Below are 21,109 nucleotides of genomic sequence, written 5' to 3' on the forward strand. Positions count from 1 at the left end.
ATCTAGATTAATCTAGATTAAAATGGCTCATTTGAATTCTGCCGAAGGCATTCAGAATATGTGTGCTACCCAAATAATGACTAAAGGGCACGTGTTTCTTAAATACAAAGTGACATTTAAAAGAACTTGTGAAGAAATGCCAGAGATTTTTTATTTTTATTTTTATTAAAACTAACATAATAAAGTATGATTTTTTTTTGGTTTGTTTTTTACTTTGACCAGTGATGGAGCTATAATAGACTCTTCTTAGGAGCATATAAAACAAAACAGCTCCTTGGAAAAAATGAAAATGTAGCCTAATATTGTAGTAGTTATAAACAAAGGTCTATTTTTAGTTCAGATTAACATTTGAGGGCAGCAATTTTATTCATAATGTCAAAATAAAACCAACGTAATGTTACTTGAAAGCATTATAGCCTACTATTCCTGCCAAACTTCCATGGTTGCAGTTAGTGTTACTCATAGACTGTAAAAAATATGGACAAAGTGGTGTTACTATAGTAAATCCATGGTAAATGTTGCAGATCTGTGGACACTGGATAGTTCATTCATGGCACAATGTTTCTCCCTGGCTTCCACGCACTGTTTGATCCGTTAATAACGGAGAAATGTGAATGTTTCTCACTAGATCTCGCAGCAATGTTATTACTTAAGTAGCGAATTCAAATGATTTATTTACTGGATCTCTTAGCGCTGTGTAGTAACAGTGTCGCTTGATCAAGATCAGCTCGCGCTGCTTTGGTCCAAACTGATAAACAACGGTCCGTCAACCACACAATAACGAGTAGCTCAGTTTCGTTCCGCTTACATTACGTTTGCCATTTGATGTCGGACAATGTTGTGGTTGCGCCAGCGTCTCTTACATTATGAGTGCGCGTGCCACACGCAACGCGCCTACATTTGAAATAACGAAATTTTGGTCGGCAGGAAAAATGGTCCAACGAACCATTCGGTTTGAAAATGCGTACCGAAAACCGAACCGAATTCGACTAGGTAACTTATACATCCGCGCTAAAATATCAAGGTGAAAGTCATAGCTTGCTAGTATAGACCCAGCTCCCAACCCAACTTTGAGAATAGATTAACGGCGATATTTTTTTTATCGCCCGATAAGAGTCTCACGTTAACGCAGCACGTTAACGCCGATAACGGCCCACCACTAATATATATATATATATATATATATATATATATATATATATATATATATATATATATATATATATATTATGTTTCAGTGCTTACAAACACACAGTCCTCTCTACCACACCTTAACAAAAGAAAGCCATTATTTACATCTTCCTCTAAATCCAGGATGAGAGACACAGAGACAGGTGGAGACAGTAATAAACAGACAGATAAAAGGAGAGACAATGCTAAAACAACAGAAGTGTTGTGATCTGGCTCGATGACACTAATGAGGCCTATAATAGCTCTTGATGGAGGGAGAAGATCCTGGGGGGCAGAAACGGGGGTGGATGATCGAGAGAGAGAGAGAGAGAGAGAGAGAGAGAGAGAGAGAGAGAGAGAGAGAGAGAGAGAGGCTTCCACACAAGCATATGAAACACTGAAGCACACATTACTCTGTGAAATAGATTACACTGCACACATTACAGTGACTAAAAAAAGTGTTTGGTGATTACACAAAAAGAGAGAGAGAAAGCGAGAGAAAGATGGGAAAAAGTAGGAAGGTGTGACAGATTGGTAGAGCACTTTAGTTAATGTGGCAAATTCGCATGACCAACTTGAGCCAGTTACAATTCATTAAATTGATGTGACAGTAAAGACATAAAAAATGTTAAAAAAGCAGCACAACTGTTTTCATCACTGAAAATAATGAGAAATGTTACTTGAGCACCAAATCAGCATATTAGAATGATTTCCGAAGGATCGTGTGACACTGAAGACTGCAGTAATGATGCTGAAACTTAAGCTTTGCATCACAGAAATAAATAACATTTTTAAATATATTAAAATAGAAAACAGTTCTTTTAAATTGTAATTATATTTCACAATTCTTTCAACCTTCTGATCAAAATAGATGTAGCCTTGGTGAGCATAAGATACTTTTTTCAAAAATCTTATCAAACCCAAACGTTTGAACTTTAGTGTACACTAACTTTACATTAGCCAGATATATTTTATTTCCCTGAATAATACACACTTCTCATTCAAGGTGCGTGACCTCAGTAGATTCATACTTGAATGTGTAAGAGAAATGTATTGATGAGATATCAGCCCTGGGCCACTGCTCTAATATAAAAATCTATGGTAAAGGGGTCATGAACTGAGAATTCAAATTTTCCTTGATCTTTTGACAGTTAAGAGTTTGTTATACTATAAAAACACCCTGTAAGTTTCAAAACTCAAAACTTCCTTGTTATTCCAAAAACTGCTTTTAATGAAACCAAGGCCAGAAAACGACAGGATCTCAAAAGTGGGCACTTGTGACGTTACAGGCCAGCGAAAGACCGCATTTGCAGAAGAATATCAGCGCCTACGTCTACATCACTGCATCTTTGGCCCTACCCACTGGCGCGTTAGTGAATAGTGACATGAGAACGAGAAAAGATCAACACAGGATCAATACCATTACCTTACAAATGCTAATGCTAGGAAAGGTTTTTTTTTTTTTTGTACAACAATGTGAATGTCTCAGCAGTGCATTATTTGTCTGTATCCGGTGCATTTCACTGTGGATTATTTGGTGAATCAGTCGTAATTTCGATGAAGGCTTTGCAAACAGACTTTTACGATATGGATCTGCCAGCAACGCCACAAACTTGCAAGTAACCATGTTCATTCTGATGCCTGATCTGTGATCAGTGATTTCTGTGTAATCAAGTTCAGACAGATAATCTTTCTCTCAATATCGTTCAATACTGTTTATGCATCAGTAAATCAAGCTAGTGAGTGAATAAACGATCAACTTCACATCGTTTCTCGTAGGATGAAATTAATCTTATTTAAACTGTGATTAAATTATATACAGAAAGCGATCAAAGAATGCTCCCTTTCCAATCGCCCAAGCTGTCAATCACACAGTGCGAGTTTATCTGGACACTCGTCAACACTCGTTATGAAATAATGACGCTGTTACATTGCACAAAGAAGCTCTTATTGTATTTACATTATGTTTGCATTGTTATTTGGTGAAAGCATTCGTGAGAGTGCAGAAATTGATGATGTGAGCATTGTCATCTGCTCAATGCGCATCACTGCAACCTTTCATGTGATGTAATTGATCTAAAAATAATGCTTTGATCAATATTTTTCACGATTCGTTAATCTCTATAGCAGTAATAGTAAAAACTTTGTAAAAGTATTCGAGAGATTTCCACATGTAATGCTGACTACTTTATATGCAAACATGTCAGCGAATCACAGCAGTGGACTTTTACACTGAAGTCTCACAGCAGACACGCCCCTTCAAACAGAGCGTTCAAATCAGAGGCTAAAATCAGGCTTGGAAAAATGCCTTTTATTTCTAAATTATGATAATTTTTGATGTGAAAATCATACTAACATTATAGGGGCACCCCAGGAAACATTCTAAAATAATAAAATAATCCAGTTCATAACCCCTTTAATATCTACAAAAACAATTGTACTGGAAGCAGATGTAATGAAAGCAGAAATCATGTTTCAATTGCTGTCATGGAGTTCATCTTCCTGTAAAACTGTGTAATTGTGTGAAAGCAGCCCGGTCTCACCCCAAAACGTCACATACTGACGCGTCTTGACCAAACGGCAATATACGACGAAAAGGGTACCCCTAAAACGTCCATATGAGACGAAGACATAAGCGCACCAGCAGCGCCTCTTAGCGGTACCCTAACGCATACCTAAACCTACCCATAACCCGAATAGTCACATACGGACGTTTTAGGGGTACCCTTTTCGTCGTATATTGCCGTTTGGTCAAGACGCGTCAGTATGTGACGTTTGGGGGTGAGACTGTGTTGGTGAAAGCGAGATGCTGTGCATTCCAGAGACTAGTAACATAACCTTAACTGAAAATATTTCTCTCTCTGTCTAGACAGTATTCCACGTCTGAAGCTCAGAGCAGTTCGAGATTTGTTTGCATTCAGAGGAACTGATTCAGTTCTTATCAGGATGGGAAAAACTGATGCAATCAATGAAGGGATACCAACATGACAGACAAACATATTTCTGCAAAATTTCTGATGTCAGGGTTTCCACACATTTTGACCAATTAATTTCCATAACATTTGTTTAAACTTGTTCAACACAGGTGAATAAGGTGAAGAAGCACCTACTGTATCCATTAGTTTTTTTCTTTGTTGTTTTTCTTGTGTTTATGTCAGAATGTTTATTTTTAAACCACAACCTTCTAAGTGCTTATTTTACAGATATATTTAACAATATCTTTTGCATTTCTAATCCAAACAAAGTCAAACTTGGCACTGCACTTACTCGTTCGTGCCCGTAGCAAGACACCTGTCAAGTTCGAAATCCATCGGTCTAACGGTTTGAGAGATATGCGAATAACAGACACACAGACAGACGTTTCTGTAATTTATAGATAGATAGATAGATTAGTCCAACCATTTTTAAATAAATTGTGAACAAATTCACAGAAGAGCATGTCCAAATGTATGTGAGGTTATGGGCCCTATTTTAACGATCTAAGCGCATGGCGCAAGTGCACTCAGGGCGTGTCCGAATCCACTTTTTCTAGTTTAACGGCGGGAAAAATGGTTGTCGTGCTCGACGCATGATCTAAAAGGGTTGTCCCTATTCTCTTAATGAGTAATAGGTGTGTTTTGGGTGTAACGTGCAATAAACCAATCAGAGTCTCAACTCCTATTCCCTTTAAAAGCCAGTTGCACTCGCGCCATGACGGATTGCTACTTACATTGCGGAATTTGCAAGCGGAATGAATGAACGCTTCTCTAGCGAGGAAACGGATCTGCTCGTGCGCGAGGTTAAAGGGCGCAAGCAGATCATCCACAGGACAAGCCGGATTCCACCATATCTTTATGTACACAACAATAATCTTTTACATTGTAATCTTTTTATTTTTTAATACTTGGCATGTTTGTGTGCTGCTGCACACACTGTGTGTGTAAAAAGCAGAGTGTACGTATGTTGTGCACTGGCCTATAGGCGCATATTACTAAATGCGCCCTTTAAATAACAAAAAAAAGAGACCAGGTTTCAGTTGGTCAATGGTTAAATATTGAATGGCCAAGCGAAAAGCAGGAAACACATTGCAAGAGCAAACTAGATGAGTGCTTCCTGCCGAGTAAAATTCACAACCTCCACATAGGAGTCTACCTATCTTTCCGGATATCCACACTGAGGTGTCGAGATCCTGGACTAAGCCTGTTTCTGCCCATGTCTTAAGTCCCTCACTATCAAACTATTCATCGATTGTGGACTAAATGAACACAGGTAGGGACAGATGCCCAGGATTAAAGAGACACTTGCCAATTATCTCTCTCCTGCGTCGGCATCGTCATTAAAGGTTCCGACGCCACCCACCAAGACATCTAAAAAAAAAAAGTACATCCTGAATTTTTGGTTTCTGGCCAGAATTTCAATTCAGGTGCATCGCTACCTCTAAATATTAATTTTTGCATTTGTCTGATACTACCTGCCATGCTTGCTTAGCTTCCCATTTTGCCAATGTCATGTTTGGCCTCGATAATTGCTACCTGCAGCTATGTTTATTACTGTTATTAATATTATTATTATTAATATTTTCCAGTATGATTTCTAAGAACTAACTGGAACCAATCAAAGTCGATTGATGAATTCATTCTTTACAGATAATTTTTAAATTAATTAAATTCCCTGAATTTCCAAGGTTGTCCATGACTGTAGGAACCCTGATTGCCTTAATTAACTTTTCCTTAATTGGACAGTGGTGCCATTTCAGCAAAAAGAAAAAAAAAAGAAAAAAGGAGAGCAATTTTATCCACAGAAGCTCATAGGAATCTGAGTTTATTTTTCAGTGCTTGAGTGTCCCTGAAGTGTCAGTCTGAGTTTGTGGCTGGGCAGTGTGTGAGTGATTTGTTTGGATGAGGTCACTCTCTTCTCTCTGGAGTCTGCCAAAGCCAACAGCTCCTATCCAAATATCTGCAGTGTTTCAGCGCAGATGAAGTCATCAGAACACTGATGACTCAACCACAGGCAAGGGGCGCATACTATAAACAAACACACATTCCCATGAGCAGAGGATACCCATATATTCACACACAATAACAAATCCACAAGTTTAACAACATGTTTTCCAAACCACGCACGCACACACAACAGACTCCCATTCCTTGCCACCGTCGCCTTTGACTTTTGGCTTGTTTAGTTGGGGACACTTTTAAAGCGCTATGTAAATAAAGGTGACTTGACTCTCCCGCAATAAGAAAGGAGGACCTTTCCTGGATCTTGGAGTGTGACCATAACACTAGTTTTATTTTATCCATTGGGAATTGACTGGTTTTTATATCAGTGGTTCTCAACTAGGGGCCTCATTAAACTTTCAAGGGGGATCTCAAGACTTTCTTTTTCTTTGAAGAACCATGTTCCTATGACCTAGTAAAAAAATGAGGTATCCTGATTTTAAAAGTGTGATGGCGTGCCCCCAGCTCGATTTTTTTGTGATTTTAATATGCAAATGAGCGTGACTTAACAAAAATCAGCATACTTATCAAAAATCAATGTCAAAACATCCTTGAGGCTTAAAGAGAATGACACATTTAATATTTTAAAAATGATTTTATTTACAACACGGATACGCCTGGAACTCAAGGAAGTGTTGTGACGCATGACACAAATAAAAAATAAAAGACAGACTAGGGGTGGGCGATATGGCAAAAATATCGTATCACAATTTTTTTCAGGAAAATCACAATTCTTTTTTATGTTGGTTTTACTATTTTGTGACTGAGCATTACAGCCAAACTAATGTCCATATTTTAAAAACAAAGCCTTAGGTAACAAAATATAAAATAAAAAAGAATGGCAGACAGGGGCGAAGATAAAAATATTTGTCATTATTTTCTTTGTTATTAAATATTAAGATCAAAGATACACATTACACATACACAACTTAATATACAAATTAAATAAACAGTGCCTTATGTTTTCAGCTACAGTAGGTGTATTTAACAGTAGCATTGAAGAAAGTAATTAAATGAACAAATATGAAAATAAAACAAAACATAGACTTCACTGTATAAATTATACATTGGTACTTATTAAAGCTACTATTAAAGTTATCAGTCAAGAGCAGTGAGTGATTTTCTCTTTGCATTTAGTTGTTTTATTAACATTAAAGGGATAGTTCTCCTAAAAATTCAAATGGTCATAATTTACTCTCTCAAGTTGTTTTAAACTCGAATAAGTTTCTTTCTTCTGTTGAAAATAAAAGTTATTTGGAATAATGTGGGTAACCAAACATTTGATGTACCCCAGTGACTTCCATAGTATATTTTTCTCCTATGGAAGTCAATGGGGACCAGCTACTGTTTGGATAAGCCACATTCTTCAAAATATTAATATTAGAAAAATATTAGTAAATATTAGAAGGCAATTAATACAGGTTTGGAACAACATTAGACTGCGTAAATGATGAGAGAATTTTTATTTTTGGGTGAACTATCCCTTTAAGGACAAGCGGCAGCGTGTTTACTATTACTACTGTCTCTTTAAGGGCTCTTACAGAGTCAACGCGAGCAACGCGAGCAACGCGAGCAAGTGACGCTAGCGACGTGCTCCCTTTCATAGTCTACACGTTGGACGCAAGCAACGCGGGAGATACATGAAATGCAATACACCACTCGCGCAACAGGGGGTAGCAGAGTCACTGGTGACATTCCGGGTGATATTCAGATCAAAATAGCAACTGAAGAGTTTTTTCTTTATTTAAATTTCGTTTTTTCTTTATTTAAATGTCATTTTTTCTTTATTTTAAATTTTGTTTTTCTTTATTTAAATTTCGTTTTTCTTTATTTAAATTTCGTTTTTATTTATTTAAATCTAGGCTACCCTTTACTGTGTCAGTAATTTGTTTAGTCAGAAAAATATTACACTACCTTATTAAAAGTACTGCTTAAGTTAACCAGACCTGTGTGTGTGTTACGTGCGATTGTATTTACTTTGTGTTGTTCATGGGGAAGATGTGTAGTGTCCGTTCTCCCCTAGCCTATACTATTCCATAGCTTTTTTTGGCGTCAGCCAAGTAATCTGTTCTGTCTAGTTCCTGCATGACACTTATTTGTTTTCTCATTAAAGGCACAAACCTGCAGGATAGGATGTTATATTTACAGAAGAAGAAGGTTTGAATACAATGGTGGGCGAAGAGGAAAAACTATGCGAGCTTGTGTGAATACGTCCGCATTTGTGTGATGGTTCGTCTCAGTTACATGCAAATAAAATAGAGTTGGAAAATGCCTTTAGGGAGATTGCAACCGCAATGGGAAAAAGTGAGACGAACTATCATACAAATGCAGACGTATTCGCACAAGCTCGCATAGTTTTTCCTCTTCGCCCGCCATTGTATTCAAACCTTCTTCTTCTGTAAATATAACATTTACTTGAAATAATGTACAATACTTGCAGTATCGCCCCCATCAACAACGCATAGTATTGCATGCAACAGTAGGTCGCGTGTCAAAAACTGGGACGACACATTTTGCTATGCATAGACGCATAATGGCGGCTGAAGCGTAGCGATGCGTAGCCTTGCAGGCGCGTATGCGTATCGATGCGTTGACTCTGTAAGAGCCCTAAGAGCTGCGCGCGACGCGTGTAATATACACGCATTTGACAAACAGATTTACTCTCAATTTTCTCAAGTTTGCTTTCACTTTAGACATAACCGACTTTGTTTATGTAAACCTTGTGTGTATTTGACAGTATTCGCACAATGAGACACGAAAGATAACTTACGCCTGCAAGGCTACGCATCGCTACGCTTCAGCCGGCATTATGCGTCTATGCATAGCAAAATGTGTCGTCCCAGTTTTTGACACGCGACCTACTGTTGCATGCAATACTATGCGTTGTTGGTGGGGGCGATACTGCAAGTATTGTACATTAGTATCCAGGCGCTGGTAGACAGGCTTTTAGTGCATGTGCGCGCTGAGAAACGCACACGTTAGAACAACGCATCAGCACGTAAATTAAATGTTTATCCGACAAGGCATTAAAGCACATGCAAATTATGAACTTTTGTGAACTTTTATGAAGGGCAGCCTGACCCCCCCCCCCCCCCCCCAAAAAAAAACTCTCCGGTTCTACGCGATTCACGTAAATGACCCAATTGACCAAGAAAACGGCAATTGTCGCCGAAAAGCGACAAGTTTGCAGGTGTGATTTTTCCATTCATGATAAAATCAGGAACACTTAGTAAATAGAGTCAATTTTTAGTAAATGTTGACCGACTGCATAGTGCAAATGAAATAAGCATATCTTGGCATGATTATGCAAATCTTCTCTGCCTTGCAAATTATAAAATAAATGTTTATAGTTAATCGAGGCAAATTGTTGAAAACATGGATAACGAAAGGGCTCCTGGGATTAATCCTGATTGAAAAATCAGTCATCCTCATGGTCTCGCCCATCATAAATAAGAATGATCAATGACACGCTGACTTTCACACAGCCGATGATAGTGTGATGAACGTAAACATCCCTGCTGTGTTATTTTCATCCAGACTGATGATTTATAATTCGTCCTTGCTGATATTGGACAGTCCCCTAATCAACAAATATATGCAGATGAGAGGATCAAGAAAGAGAGAGAGAGCGGATTTAAATGTGCTACTGTACATTTCAGACTTCAATATATAAATGACCTCAGTAATGATCGGCTAATATATTCCCATGTAGAAAGAAAGAAGACGTCAACAGTCATGAGTGTCTGGGTGCCTCGTTCTGTATGGTTGTAACCAACCTCTCAACGACCCAGAAGGCCACACTGCACAGCGAGCACAGTTCATGCCCTCTCACCACACAAACATACAATATTAAAGAGAGGGATCGACCTGCCACACACAGACACATCACATATTGAGCCGACACACTGACTCTGACAGCACCAGAATTTAAAATAAAAAAATAATAATAATAAAAAAAAACTCCCTGCTTGTTCCTCTACCAGAGTCACAGAAAATTAAGCTCAAAACTCAATTTCCTTCATATGTGATCTCCTGTTACTCTTTATTACCATTCTTATTACTGTTTAGAGACAAAATGGTGTATTAAAAATAAATAAATAATATTAATAAATAAAATCAGAACATTCATTTGAACTTTAATTTATTTTGTAATCTTTCTTTCTTTTTCCTCTGCTTAGAGTTAACATTTAGCTACTAAAAGGGCCCCTACCATGCTCATTTACCAGTAAATCATTTTGTTCAGGGGGTCTACTAGAATTGCTTACATGATTTATTGTTTATCCTGCCCCGCTGTGTAGTGACAGGTCTACCGCTTAGAGCGTACTGAAGGAAGGATAGGCTACACAAATTTACTATCATTTATTCTTTATATATGGAAAACTCTCGGTGCTCCAGATGGCCAATCTGCCCCAGGGCCCCTTTGTAACTCTGCAGATTGTTTACATGCACAAACAGCCATATTACACACTAAAGGAAAGGTAAAATCAAAAAGAGCATAATAGGTAAAATCAAATCAGAAAATAAAAGCCAGTTAAATATGTATGTGTATATATTTAGCTACTTAAAATACACATATCCAATGTCCCACTTTGCCCATATTCACCATACAGAGCATTTTACTGCAACACGTTATGAATCATTCACATTGCATTCATGAGTACAGCTCAGCTGGTCTCAGATCAGTTTTTGCACGCACTCACCAATCGTTTCAGCAGGCGGAGCAGTAATTTCTGCTGTCTGGGCTCAGTGTGCATCTGCAGTGCGTGTGCCAGGCTGAGCATCTCCTCCGACTGCAGGCGCTCCACACCCTCTCCTCCATACAGCTGAGCCAGCAGAGACACACTGTGACTGGCCTCCTCATACACCTCACTGTCATTACACGCCAGCTGTGGGAGAGAAACACGGATATCTCAACACTTCACATAAAACACATATGTATATAATGTATATACATATGTATATAATGTGATAATGTATATACCAGCACCAACAAATGATGCACCTCTTGATGGAAATAAATGTTGTGATGGTATTTCCATCAAGAGATGTATACTTTTTTTGGTCAAGATCTTGTATTGACAGTGCAAGAGTCCAGCACTCTGTAAAGTCTCCTCCAGCACATCCCAAAAACGTTCAATGAATGTATGGTTTGGACTCAGAGGTGCCAATTCATGTGTGAAAATGATTCTTCATGCTCCCTCCCAACCATTGTTTCACAATTTGAGCCTAATGAATCTTGACATTGTCATCCTGGAATTTATCTTCCTACATGTTTGTTTAAGAAATGAAAAGCTACACACACACCATCAATTAGGATTAGAAGAACTGTTGCCAAATGAATAACATGCTAGAGTCATTATAATCACTGCAATAATGATTCAATAATAGACTCTTAAGCGGGTCGCACACCGGACGCGCAGCTCAGCGCCGCGCCGCGCCACGTCTAGGACAACTGTCACCTGAAAATCCGATAACATCAGCAATTTTCTGATTTCTGTAAATAAATCTAAAACTAAATGTATATTACAGCACAGGGTTAAGTCCATATATACATTAACTACGATTTGAGACACATAAATGTAAATTTAATATAAAACTATTTAAATGGCGCTCTGTGGCGCGGCAGGATTTTGAACACGGTCCTGAGCCGTTGCTGGGCGCCGCGGACAGACGCCGAAAGGCGCCGCCGGTGTGTGTACTCTCATAGAGAATAATGTGTTCGAATTTAAAAGACGTGGCGCTGCGCTGCGCGGCGCTGAGCTGCGCGTCCGGTGTGCGACCCGCTTTAAGCATTTGCGTATTTAAATCCAAACAGAAACCTTTTCTTCTGGCCGGGCAGTGCATATTACATACAAACTATTTTTACATTGAAAAAATTACACACACTGGTCTACAAATAGTAGAGTTAATAAGAAAATCTTTTCAAATGTTCAATATACAGTTGTGGTCAGAATTATTGGCACCCCTGGTAAATATGATAAAATATGGCTGTAAAAATAAATCTGCATTGTTTATCAAGCAAATGAATTGAAAGTTGGGGGAAAATCACATTATGAAATAAATGTATTTCTCCAAAATACATTGGCCATAATTATTGGCACCCTTTTATTAATTATTGCCTTTTTGCAACCTCCTTTTGCCAAGATAACAGCTTGGCAACAGCTTGAGTTTTCTCCTATAATGCCTGATGAGTTTGGAGAACAAGAGATCAGTTGAGAGATCAGAATGCCCTGCATTCCTCCATACAGAATATCTCCAGATCCTTCAGTTTCCCAGATCCATGTTGGTGGTGCTTCTCTTCAGTTCAGCCCACTCATTTTCTATAGGGTTCAGTTTAGGGGACTGGTACGGTCATGGCTGAAGCTTCCTTTTGTGCTCAGTGACACATTTTTTGTGTTGATTTTGATGTTTGTTTTGGATTGTTGTCCTGATGGAAGATCCAACCACGGCCCATTATAAGATTTCTAGCAAAGGCCATCAGGTTTTTATCTGTTGGTATTTGCTAGAATCCATGATACCATGTATCTGAATAAGATGTCCAGGACCTCCAGCAAAAAAATAGGCCCACAACAGTAAAGATCCAGCAGTATATTTAACCGTGGGCATGGGGTACTTGTTATCTCTGTTAGCACAAACCCTTTGGGTGGCTTTGCTGCCAAAAGCTCTTTTTTTTTTGTTTCATCTGACCATAGAACCTCATTCCATTTGTAGTTCCAGTCGTGTCTGACAACTGAATATGCTGGAGTTTGTTTTTGATTTTTCTTGAAACCCTCCCAAACAACACGTGGTGATGTAGGGGTTGTTTGATTTTTTTCTACGGCTTTTTGACCCCAAGGCTCAACTAATCTCTGCAATTCTCCATTTGGGATCCTTGGAGAGTCTTTGGCCACTCAAACTCTCCTCACGGTGCATTAAGACAATATAGACACGTCCTCTTCCAGGCAGATTCATAACATCTTTAGTTAATTGGAACTTCTTCATTTTTGCCCTGATGATGGGATTTTCAATGCTTTAGCTATTTTCCTACAGCCACTTTTGTGAAGCTCAACAATCGTTTGCTGCACATCAGAACTATATTCTTTGGTTTTACTGTGATGGATGATTAAGGGAATTTGGCCTAGAGTTTCCTCATATTTAAACTCCTGTGAAACAAACAAGTCATAGCTAGACAATTTCCTGTTTACTCACCCTGGCGTGATAAAAATGAAAATATTCATGAAAATATACTTCAGAGATATTTTACTCTGTTCTAGGGGTGGCAATAATTGTGGCCAACAAGTTTTGAAGAAATTATTTCATAATGTGATTTTCACCCCACTTTCAATTCTTTTACTTTAATGAAAGGTTAGGGATTTGTGAAATTTTTGAAAGAAAGATCAAAAGGATAAACAATGCAGATTTATTTTTTACAGCCATCTTTGATCATATTTACCAGGGATGCCAATAATTCTGACCACAACTATACCTGCAACTATATAGCAGTTCGAAAGAACAGGCTGAATTATTGAACAGCTGAGCTGCAGCCAAACTCTCCCTTCACGCAAATGTTTCTCAAACTTTTATATTGCTCTTCTGTTGCTTTTGGGAAATATCAAACTATATCCTTCGTCAGTCTCAGCACTACAAATCTGTTAGTCCATGTACGGTCAATAACAGTGGTTTAGAGCAGTGTTCTTCAACCCTGCTCCTGAAGGACCCCCAACACTGCACATTTTCTTTGTCTCCCTAATCAGACACACCTGATTCAACTCATCAGCTCATTATCACATGGGTTAATGAGCTGATGAGTTGAATCAGGTGTGTTTGATTAGGGAGACACAGAAAACGTGCAGTGTTGGGGGTCCTTCAGGAACAGGGTTGAAGAACACTGGTTTAGAGAATCTGTCTTATATATTTATTTTAGAACTTCTCATTAGGTGTTTCTCTCAGACTTTTAGGGACACATAATATGAAAAACAGGATTTTTTTCTAGCTTTTTTTAAATTTACATTTTACATTAAATTTACTTTTATCCAAAGTGATTGCATTCAAGGTATACATTTGATAAGTTTAAGAGTATTCCCCGGTAATCAAACCCATGAATCAAGAGTTTGATGAATAATGCAGGCATAGACAAGGTCATACACATAAGGGACAACTCTGCTACAAATGTCGTTCAGAAATCATGACATTTGACATTCAGATATAGAATTATTAAGGGTACAACAAAAAAGTTCAGTAATCCAAAATTCTGAATTTCCAGAAACAAGAAATCTGTCTGTCCACACTGAAAATGGAGTGCGATTCCACAAAACTCAAACATCTGTGATTCTTAAAGGGATAGTTCACGAAAAAATTAAAGATTTGTCATTATCCATTCACCCTAGTGTTGTTTCAAACCTGTATAACCTTATGTGGAACATAAGACGATATTAGGCAGAATGTTATTAACAAAATGACAGTTAACTCTTTTCCCCACCATTGACAGAATTTTCCGGCAATCTATGTTGTAAGATAGGGGGTGCTATTACGCATCTTCTGAAAGAGAAAATAATCTCTGGGCGCAACATTTGTCAGTAGAATTTTATAAAATGAATAAAATGTCCCCACATTTTTGTTTTGTATTGCTGTTTAATACACAGTTAAGACCAATTATTGTATTGGATTTCTGGCTAAAAAGACATTAAAAAGTCTGTGTAAACACCTTTCGCAAGAATTATTTTAAAAGTGTTTATTATTAAAATGATCTCATTATTTGTCAATGAAATGGACTCCACGGAACGATCACAAATAATTATAACATAGAATATTATACATATTATTAATTATAGTAAACATAACATTTTTGTATATTATATTAAACAAATTTTTGTAATGAGTTCCAGAAGTTTTAAATATCTTTAGCGTGAAGATGAATCGTATCAATATTGCCCTGTAACACCTTTTCAAGATGTAATTTTGTGTTTAATTTTCACACCATTTCCATTCACTGCGCCTCACAGGAAGTTGCAGTGGCCACTACAGAAGCAATGCAGAAGCGATCGTGCATTAGAATTAAAATCAACAATTTCATTACGACTGCCATCCCTACCCCCAAACCAGATGGAATTGTGATCAACTGAATACCACGCAGAAAAATATATATTGGCTCTGGGTAGGAGAGCTGAAAAGTTATGTTCTCATCCTCAGAGACTGTAGAGACAGCAGTTAGAGGCTTAACACGTCCATCAGGGGAGCAACATGGAGTATGAGTTCTCAACCCAGACCACAACAATTCCCGCTCAGCCTGAGACTGAGATAAAGACAAAAAGCGACACACAAGGGCCATGGGGATTTTCTCTGCCGCTCATTTCGGCCCTCAAAGCCCTGTGTGGTCGGCTCAGGGATTCTAGCCTCTTTTGGCGCTGATCTGTTGCTGCCCTCTGCCATAAAGGCATAATCCCAAGAGACTCTGGGGCAAGGGCCAGCCGCGCCTAATCCCGCCCCTCTTTATGATGTCGCCGGCCACTCCAGAATGGAGTGCGGTGCTTTAGGAGGCCACACAATACCCCCCAAAGACCGCCGCCCCCTCCCCGGCCCATAGAGGAGGCTGACCGGAGGGAGATCCCCTGGCGCTGAAAGGCCTTTGGTGTGCGTCCACGGGCTCCGCGGCTCCGGTATTGTTCACATGCCAACGCGGAGTCAGAGCAGAACAAGAGTTAACACCTGCTTAGACGGCCTCCCAAATCCACCCTGTTTACTTAGCAGGGCTTGTAGATGCATCGGGGAAATCAGGCCGAGGAGTCTAATGGGACTGTGGGCTGAAAAGCACACAGGAATCAGGGAGATTAGGGAGTGTTAATGCCACTGTGGGCTGTGAATGGATGATTGGAGGAGAGAAAGAAAGAATGAGAAGAGGAGGAGAACCCGAAGCCTATGGGGACGTGTAACGCGCAGGCCTCTCATGACCTCCGCATGTACTCAGGCACAAAACTGGGCCTGTGCATTTGAAGCGATCGATATTTCCCACCGCCTCCTTTGGAAGAAACAACATTGCAAATTACATTTTTCAAACCATGTGTTGCTTCAAACTGTGAACTCAGTCGCTGCGTAAACAGACTGCAGGGAAGATCATGTGTGATTGTTTGTGGGCAAACTCGGAATGTTTACCACCAAAAATGAAAAGCGTATGGAGTGAACACATGAAAAGGCTTTTATACTGAGTGGAGACTTTGAGGTGACACATTTCCCTTTCGGATGAACTATTTAAAATGCAGTATGTCCCTAGCACACATAGACAATCTGTTCACCTGATCCTTGGGCACCATTTGCCCTTGAAAACATTCTCACACAGTGCCCCAGCCTGCTGCCCTGCTTCCACTTATATGCATATGTATTTATGTGCACACACACACACACACACACACACACACACACACACACACACACACACACACACACACACACACACACACTTACTTTATGGGGTCATTCCCAAGACAAAATTATTTTTATACTGTGCACACACATGGGCAGGGCTTTTTTTTTTTTATGTTTCTGTTCATGCGTTTCTTCTGTAACATTATCGATCCGAAAACAGTTTGATTAGAAGAAAAAAAAAAAAACAGTTAATAATGATTTATTTATTTTTTTGCCTATACTTTATACCAGAACTTGAATAGAACTTTATACAAAGAGCTTGTGACTAAATCTCATAACTCGAGTGGATCCTCAAAATCAAAGCCTCATACAGTAGCTCCACCCGCCTCAATCGTGAATGAAGTCCTGCACACATTTTGGACACCATCTCTGCTTGTTTGCAGCTCAAGGGTAAATACAAATCTGGTTCTTTGAATATGTACAGCATTTTCATTATTCAATGTTTTATGTATTTAAGGAGCGGAGAAGAGTGTCTTAGTCTGGTATAGTCATAGCCAATACAGTGTCTGTCTTTTGTAACGCAAGCTTTTTTCCAAATCTAAATGACAGTAGAAACTGAGCACCCACATAGCTGTAATAACCTCTGTCACATGTAAGTTGATAAAAACTTAATGCGATGCACTTACTGCGTTACTTACACTTATAGCTCCATTTGAGCTTGACTTTGGAAAAATATGAATAATGTAACTACACACGCAAGTGTATCACCATACATAACGCCACAATACTAACTTTGACAACAAGGTGCGTTTAATCATTTAAAATATAAATTTTTTTTTTGTTTGTTTTTGTTTTTTACGTTTCCTGAATAGAAGCAGTACTAAACTAACCTGCAATTTTCACTGGTTTCAAAACACCATGCTGGATATAACGTGCCATGGTAACATATCAACAGATAAACTCCTGCGATCCAACAGCTAATGCCAGCACATTGTCTTGAGACTTACATTGGATGACTTGACAGCCGAGCGCAGGCATTTCACTCATGCTGGATGCGTCAACGTCACATTTGCATAGGCCGTATTTGAATTCATGATTGGTTGACTGCCAAATTAAAATCTTAAACAGAACGATAAAATAATGTTATTAATCGGTTAATGATATTTTCAAATAAGTGTTTCTGTTCAGAGCATTTAAACTTGTTTTAGTTTTTTTGTTCCTGTACATTTTTCGGCTTTTGCTTTCATTCCATGAACCGGTTCAGAGCCATGCACATGGGTTTCTATATTTTATGTAGACATTCCATGGACATAATGATTTTTTTTTTTAAAAAAAGTAAACATTTTCTGTGCAGTCTTATTGATAGAATTATTAAGCCATTATTAGCCGAAATAATAAATAAACTAAATGCAAGGACCAGTGAATGTGTAGAATGTGAATAACAGGTGTTCTGGCGAATGATGAAATTCTGTGGATATCTTTCTGCAGAATTCTGCAGGCGGGTAGTTGACATTCAATTTCAAGCAGTGACAGCAGTGTCCTGCAATGTTACATGATGTACTTGATTTGAAACTATTTAAAAAAACATGCTTTTTTAAAACTTATTTTAAAACTTGCATTGTTTATTATTCACAATGCAACATTATTTAACAATTACTCACTCTCATGTCGTTCCAAGCCCATAAGAATTTTATTCATCAGCAAAACACAAATAAAGATATTTTTAGTGAAATCTGAGAGATTTCTGTCCCTCCATTCAAAGTCCATTCACCCAAAACTCACTGGTTCAAAACTTTCATAAAGACATTGTAAAATAAATCCAAATGAATGAAGTGTTTGAGTGCAAATCTTCTGAAGAGATACGGCTATGATGAACAGATTGAATTTAGACTTTTATTCACATAAATTCAGCTAACATTCATAGAGCACATCAAATATGGTCAACTGAAGCTCAACCTTGCTTGATGCACAAGAACAAATACAGGTTCTTCTGAAGCTCAAACATGCTGGCGTGACACGAGAATGAACCTCATTACATATATGTGGAATAAAAGCCTATTAGTTAAATCTTTTGATTATATAAACTGATCCGTGTCTATTCAGAAGACTTGGATTAAACAGCTTGATTCAAATGGATTTCTTTTACAATCTTTTTATGAACGTTTTGCAATTTTGGGTGAAATGACTTTCAATGGAGGGACATAAATCTCTAAGATTTCATTAAAAATATCTTAATTTGTGTCCCGAAGATGAACAAAAATCTTATGGGTTTGGAACGACATGATGAATGATGACAGATTTTTCATTTTAGGGGTGAACTAACCTTTCTTGTGAACCGCATAAAAGCTAAAATCTAATACACAGTATGCAATACATAACCTTAAAATTGTGATTTTATATTTTCTTCTAAAATCTTGATCCAGAAAACAGTGGGACACTGATGATTCAATTGCCTTGCGACACAGTTATGATGTTGTTCATTAAAAACGCAGCTGGCATTAATTAACCAACAGCATCATATGATAAGATGACCTGCTGGTATCTTCCATTTTGTTTAACATACATCTTCACTGTACTTGTTAAAGTATAGTGGCATACTGAAATATGCCATGATGAGATTTCTGGTAAATATACTGGGCAGCCAGTGTGTACTTTTTTTTTTCTTTCTTAACTGTCCAGTATGTAATTCATTGGGAGTGGATGTTTCAGTGCACAGTACTGAAAATGTCTGACTCACTAAGCAGTGTATGTACTGAACTAGAAAGTAGATAGAAATATATTCATGGTTTTTCAACAATGACATTGACTCTTTAAAAAAAGAAGCTATTCCAGAAAGTATATGACACTGTAAAACATTTATATTTAGATATTTTCCCAAACACTCTGCCCATCTATCATTAGTCAAAAAACAAACAAAACAGGCAGTCCTGTTGAGCCAGTGTTTGTTTTAGGCCAGGCGGGTGCTCTAACAGAGTTTTCATATTGCCACAGAGCCACAAGCCACATTTATTTCTGGCAAATGCTGTTTTTTTAATCTGGAGAGAATCTGGATTTTTTTTTTTTGACGGACTGCATTGACTTCCTTCATCTCCAGTGTGTTTTCTGTCAGTACAAACCCCCCATTAAAAGAAGTGAATATGGATTTTAAGTGACGAAAAAGAGGATAAAAAGTGCTTTGGGGAGATAAAGTAGAGAAACAAGATTCCAAGTCTAAATAACTTGATAATTGGATACTGTTGATCAAATCGGGTGAGTAAATTGCAAGAGCATTTTCTTATTACTTAATTACATGTTTATTACATAGTAACTACACAACTACACATAACAACCGAATGTGCATAATAAAAACGCATTAGCATTTAAACTTTCATCAAATGTGATAAGAATCCATCCCAGACCTTCAAATGTGTTTTCAGCGATCCGATCATGATTCGATCACAATCTTGGGTGCATTAACACCTGCCTTTTAATGTGATCAGCTGTGATCCAATCACAGAAAACACTTAAAAAACAGTGTCCTGAGTGTCTTTGCAAGAGAATGATTGGATGTCAGATTTAAGATAATGCACATGAAAATCAAGGGTTTGAAAATGTTTTTCACAGCAGCATTGTGTGTTAGTTTTGGTGTGTAAGAATATGATTTTCCATTCCATTACGCTACTTTTCCATTGTTTTTCACTGTAAACACGCTAGACGGGCGTCTTTAACTTTTGTTCTCGCATCTTGCAATGTTATATTCTAAAAACGCAGTGCCCAAGTTAAAAGTCGTCCAACTTTTAAAAAACATGTCTCTAGACCGGTGTTTTCCAACCCTTTTCCTGGAGGAACGTCAACACTTCACATGTTCAAACTCTTCCTAATCAAACACACCTAATCCAACTCATCAGCTTGTGAGTAGAGACTCCAAGACCAGAAATATATGGGTCAGATAAGGGAGACATCCAAAATGTGCACTGTTGGTGTGCCTCCAGGAACAGGGTGTTTTTTTTTTCTTTTCTTCGTTCTACTGTCCTGCGTCATGCGTTTTTAACAGCAAAAAGACATTTTGAGGGAACCAGCCCCAAAAATGAGTCTGTCAGTTTTTCCTGGCACAGTGGGCAGCTTGGATTCTGCTTTGAGGGTCATGTGGGTACAGCTTGCCACTTAAACACACATACACAAGCTGGATGTACGTCTGAGGGTTACAGAGTTGAGTGGAGTGTGTTGGTGGGAAGCTGGTCTCTGGTCTTTCTGCCATCTGTGGGAATATTATGCCACAGTGCATCACTATGCCAACCACTTTCATTTCACTCTCTCTCTATCTTCAATAGATGGGATTCTCAGCATAGTCTCATCTAGATGTCATCCTGTGTCTGCTGAAAGCCTCTATTAGACATGAGTCATATACAATGTGCAATATATGAAACTCACAATGGAATATGAAATACAACAAAGCCTTCCACACAAACTAATACTGAACAGCATTTCAGTTCATTGCATCTCCCACAAACAGCCAGTCCCTCTTTTCAAAGGCTGTATTGAGTCTTCTATGACTGGCTGATCTAATATGCTTTCATGAGAAAGATACAAAACCCTTGGCAAACACACAACATTCATTGCCGATGAAATTCAATCTATCTTTGTCA

At 38.2% G+C, this 21,109-nt stretch overlaps 1 protein-coding gene across 6 annotated transcripts in view; it reads right to left on the reverse strand.

Moving 5' to 3' along the window:
• The window catches only part of ulk4 (unc-51 like kinase 4), a 210,911-nt gene that overhangs the window by 25,113 nt on the left and 164,689 nt on the right, over positions 1–21,109 (reverse strand). For all 6 annotated transcript variants that reach the window (XM_079894053.1, XM_079894051.1, XM_079894055.1 and 3 more), the window contains one exon: positions 10,847–11,032. In XM_079894053.1, the coding sequence (XP_079750179.1) occupies positions 10,847–11,032 (186 nt within the window). The remainder of the gene's footprint in view (positions 1–10,846; positions 11,033–21,109) is intronic.

This window comes from Squalius cephalus, assembly GCF_949319135.1.
Source record: "Squalius cephalus genome assembly, chromosome: 15".
Lineage (NCBI taxonomy): Eukaryota > Metazoa > Chordata > Actinopteri > Cypriniformes > Leuciscidae > Squalius > Squalius cephalus.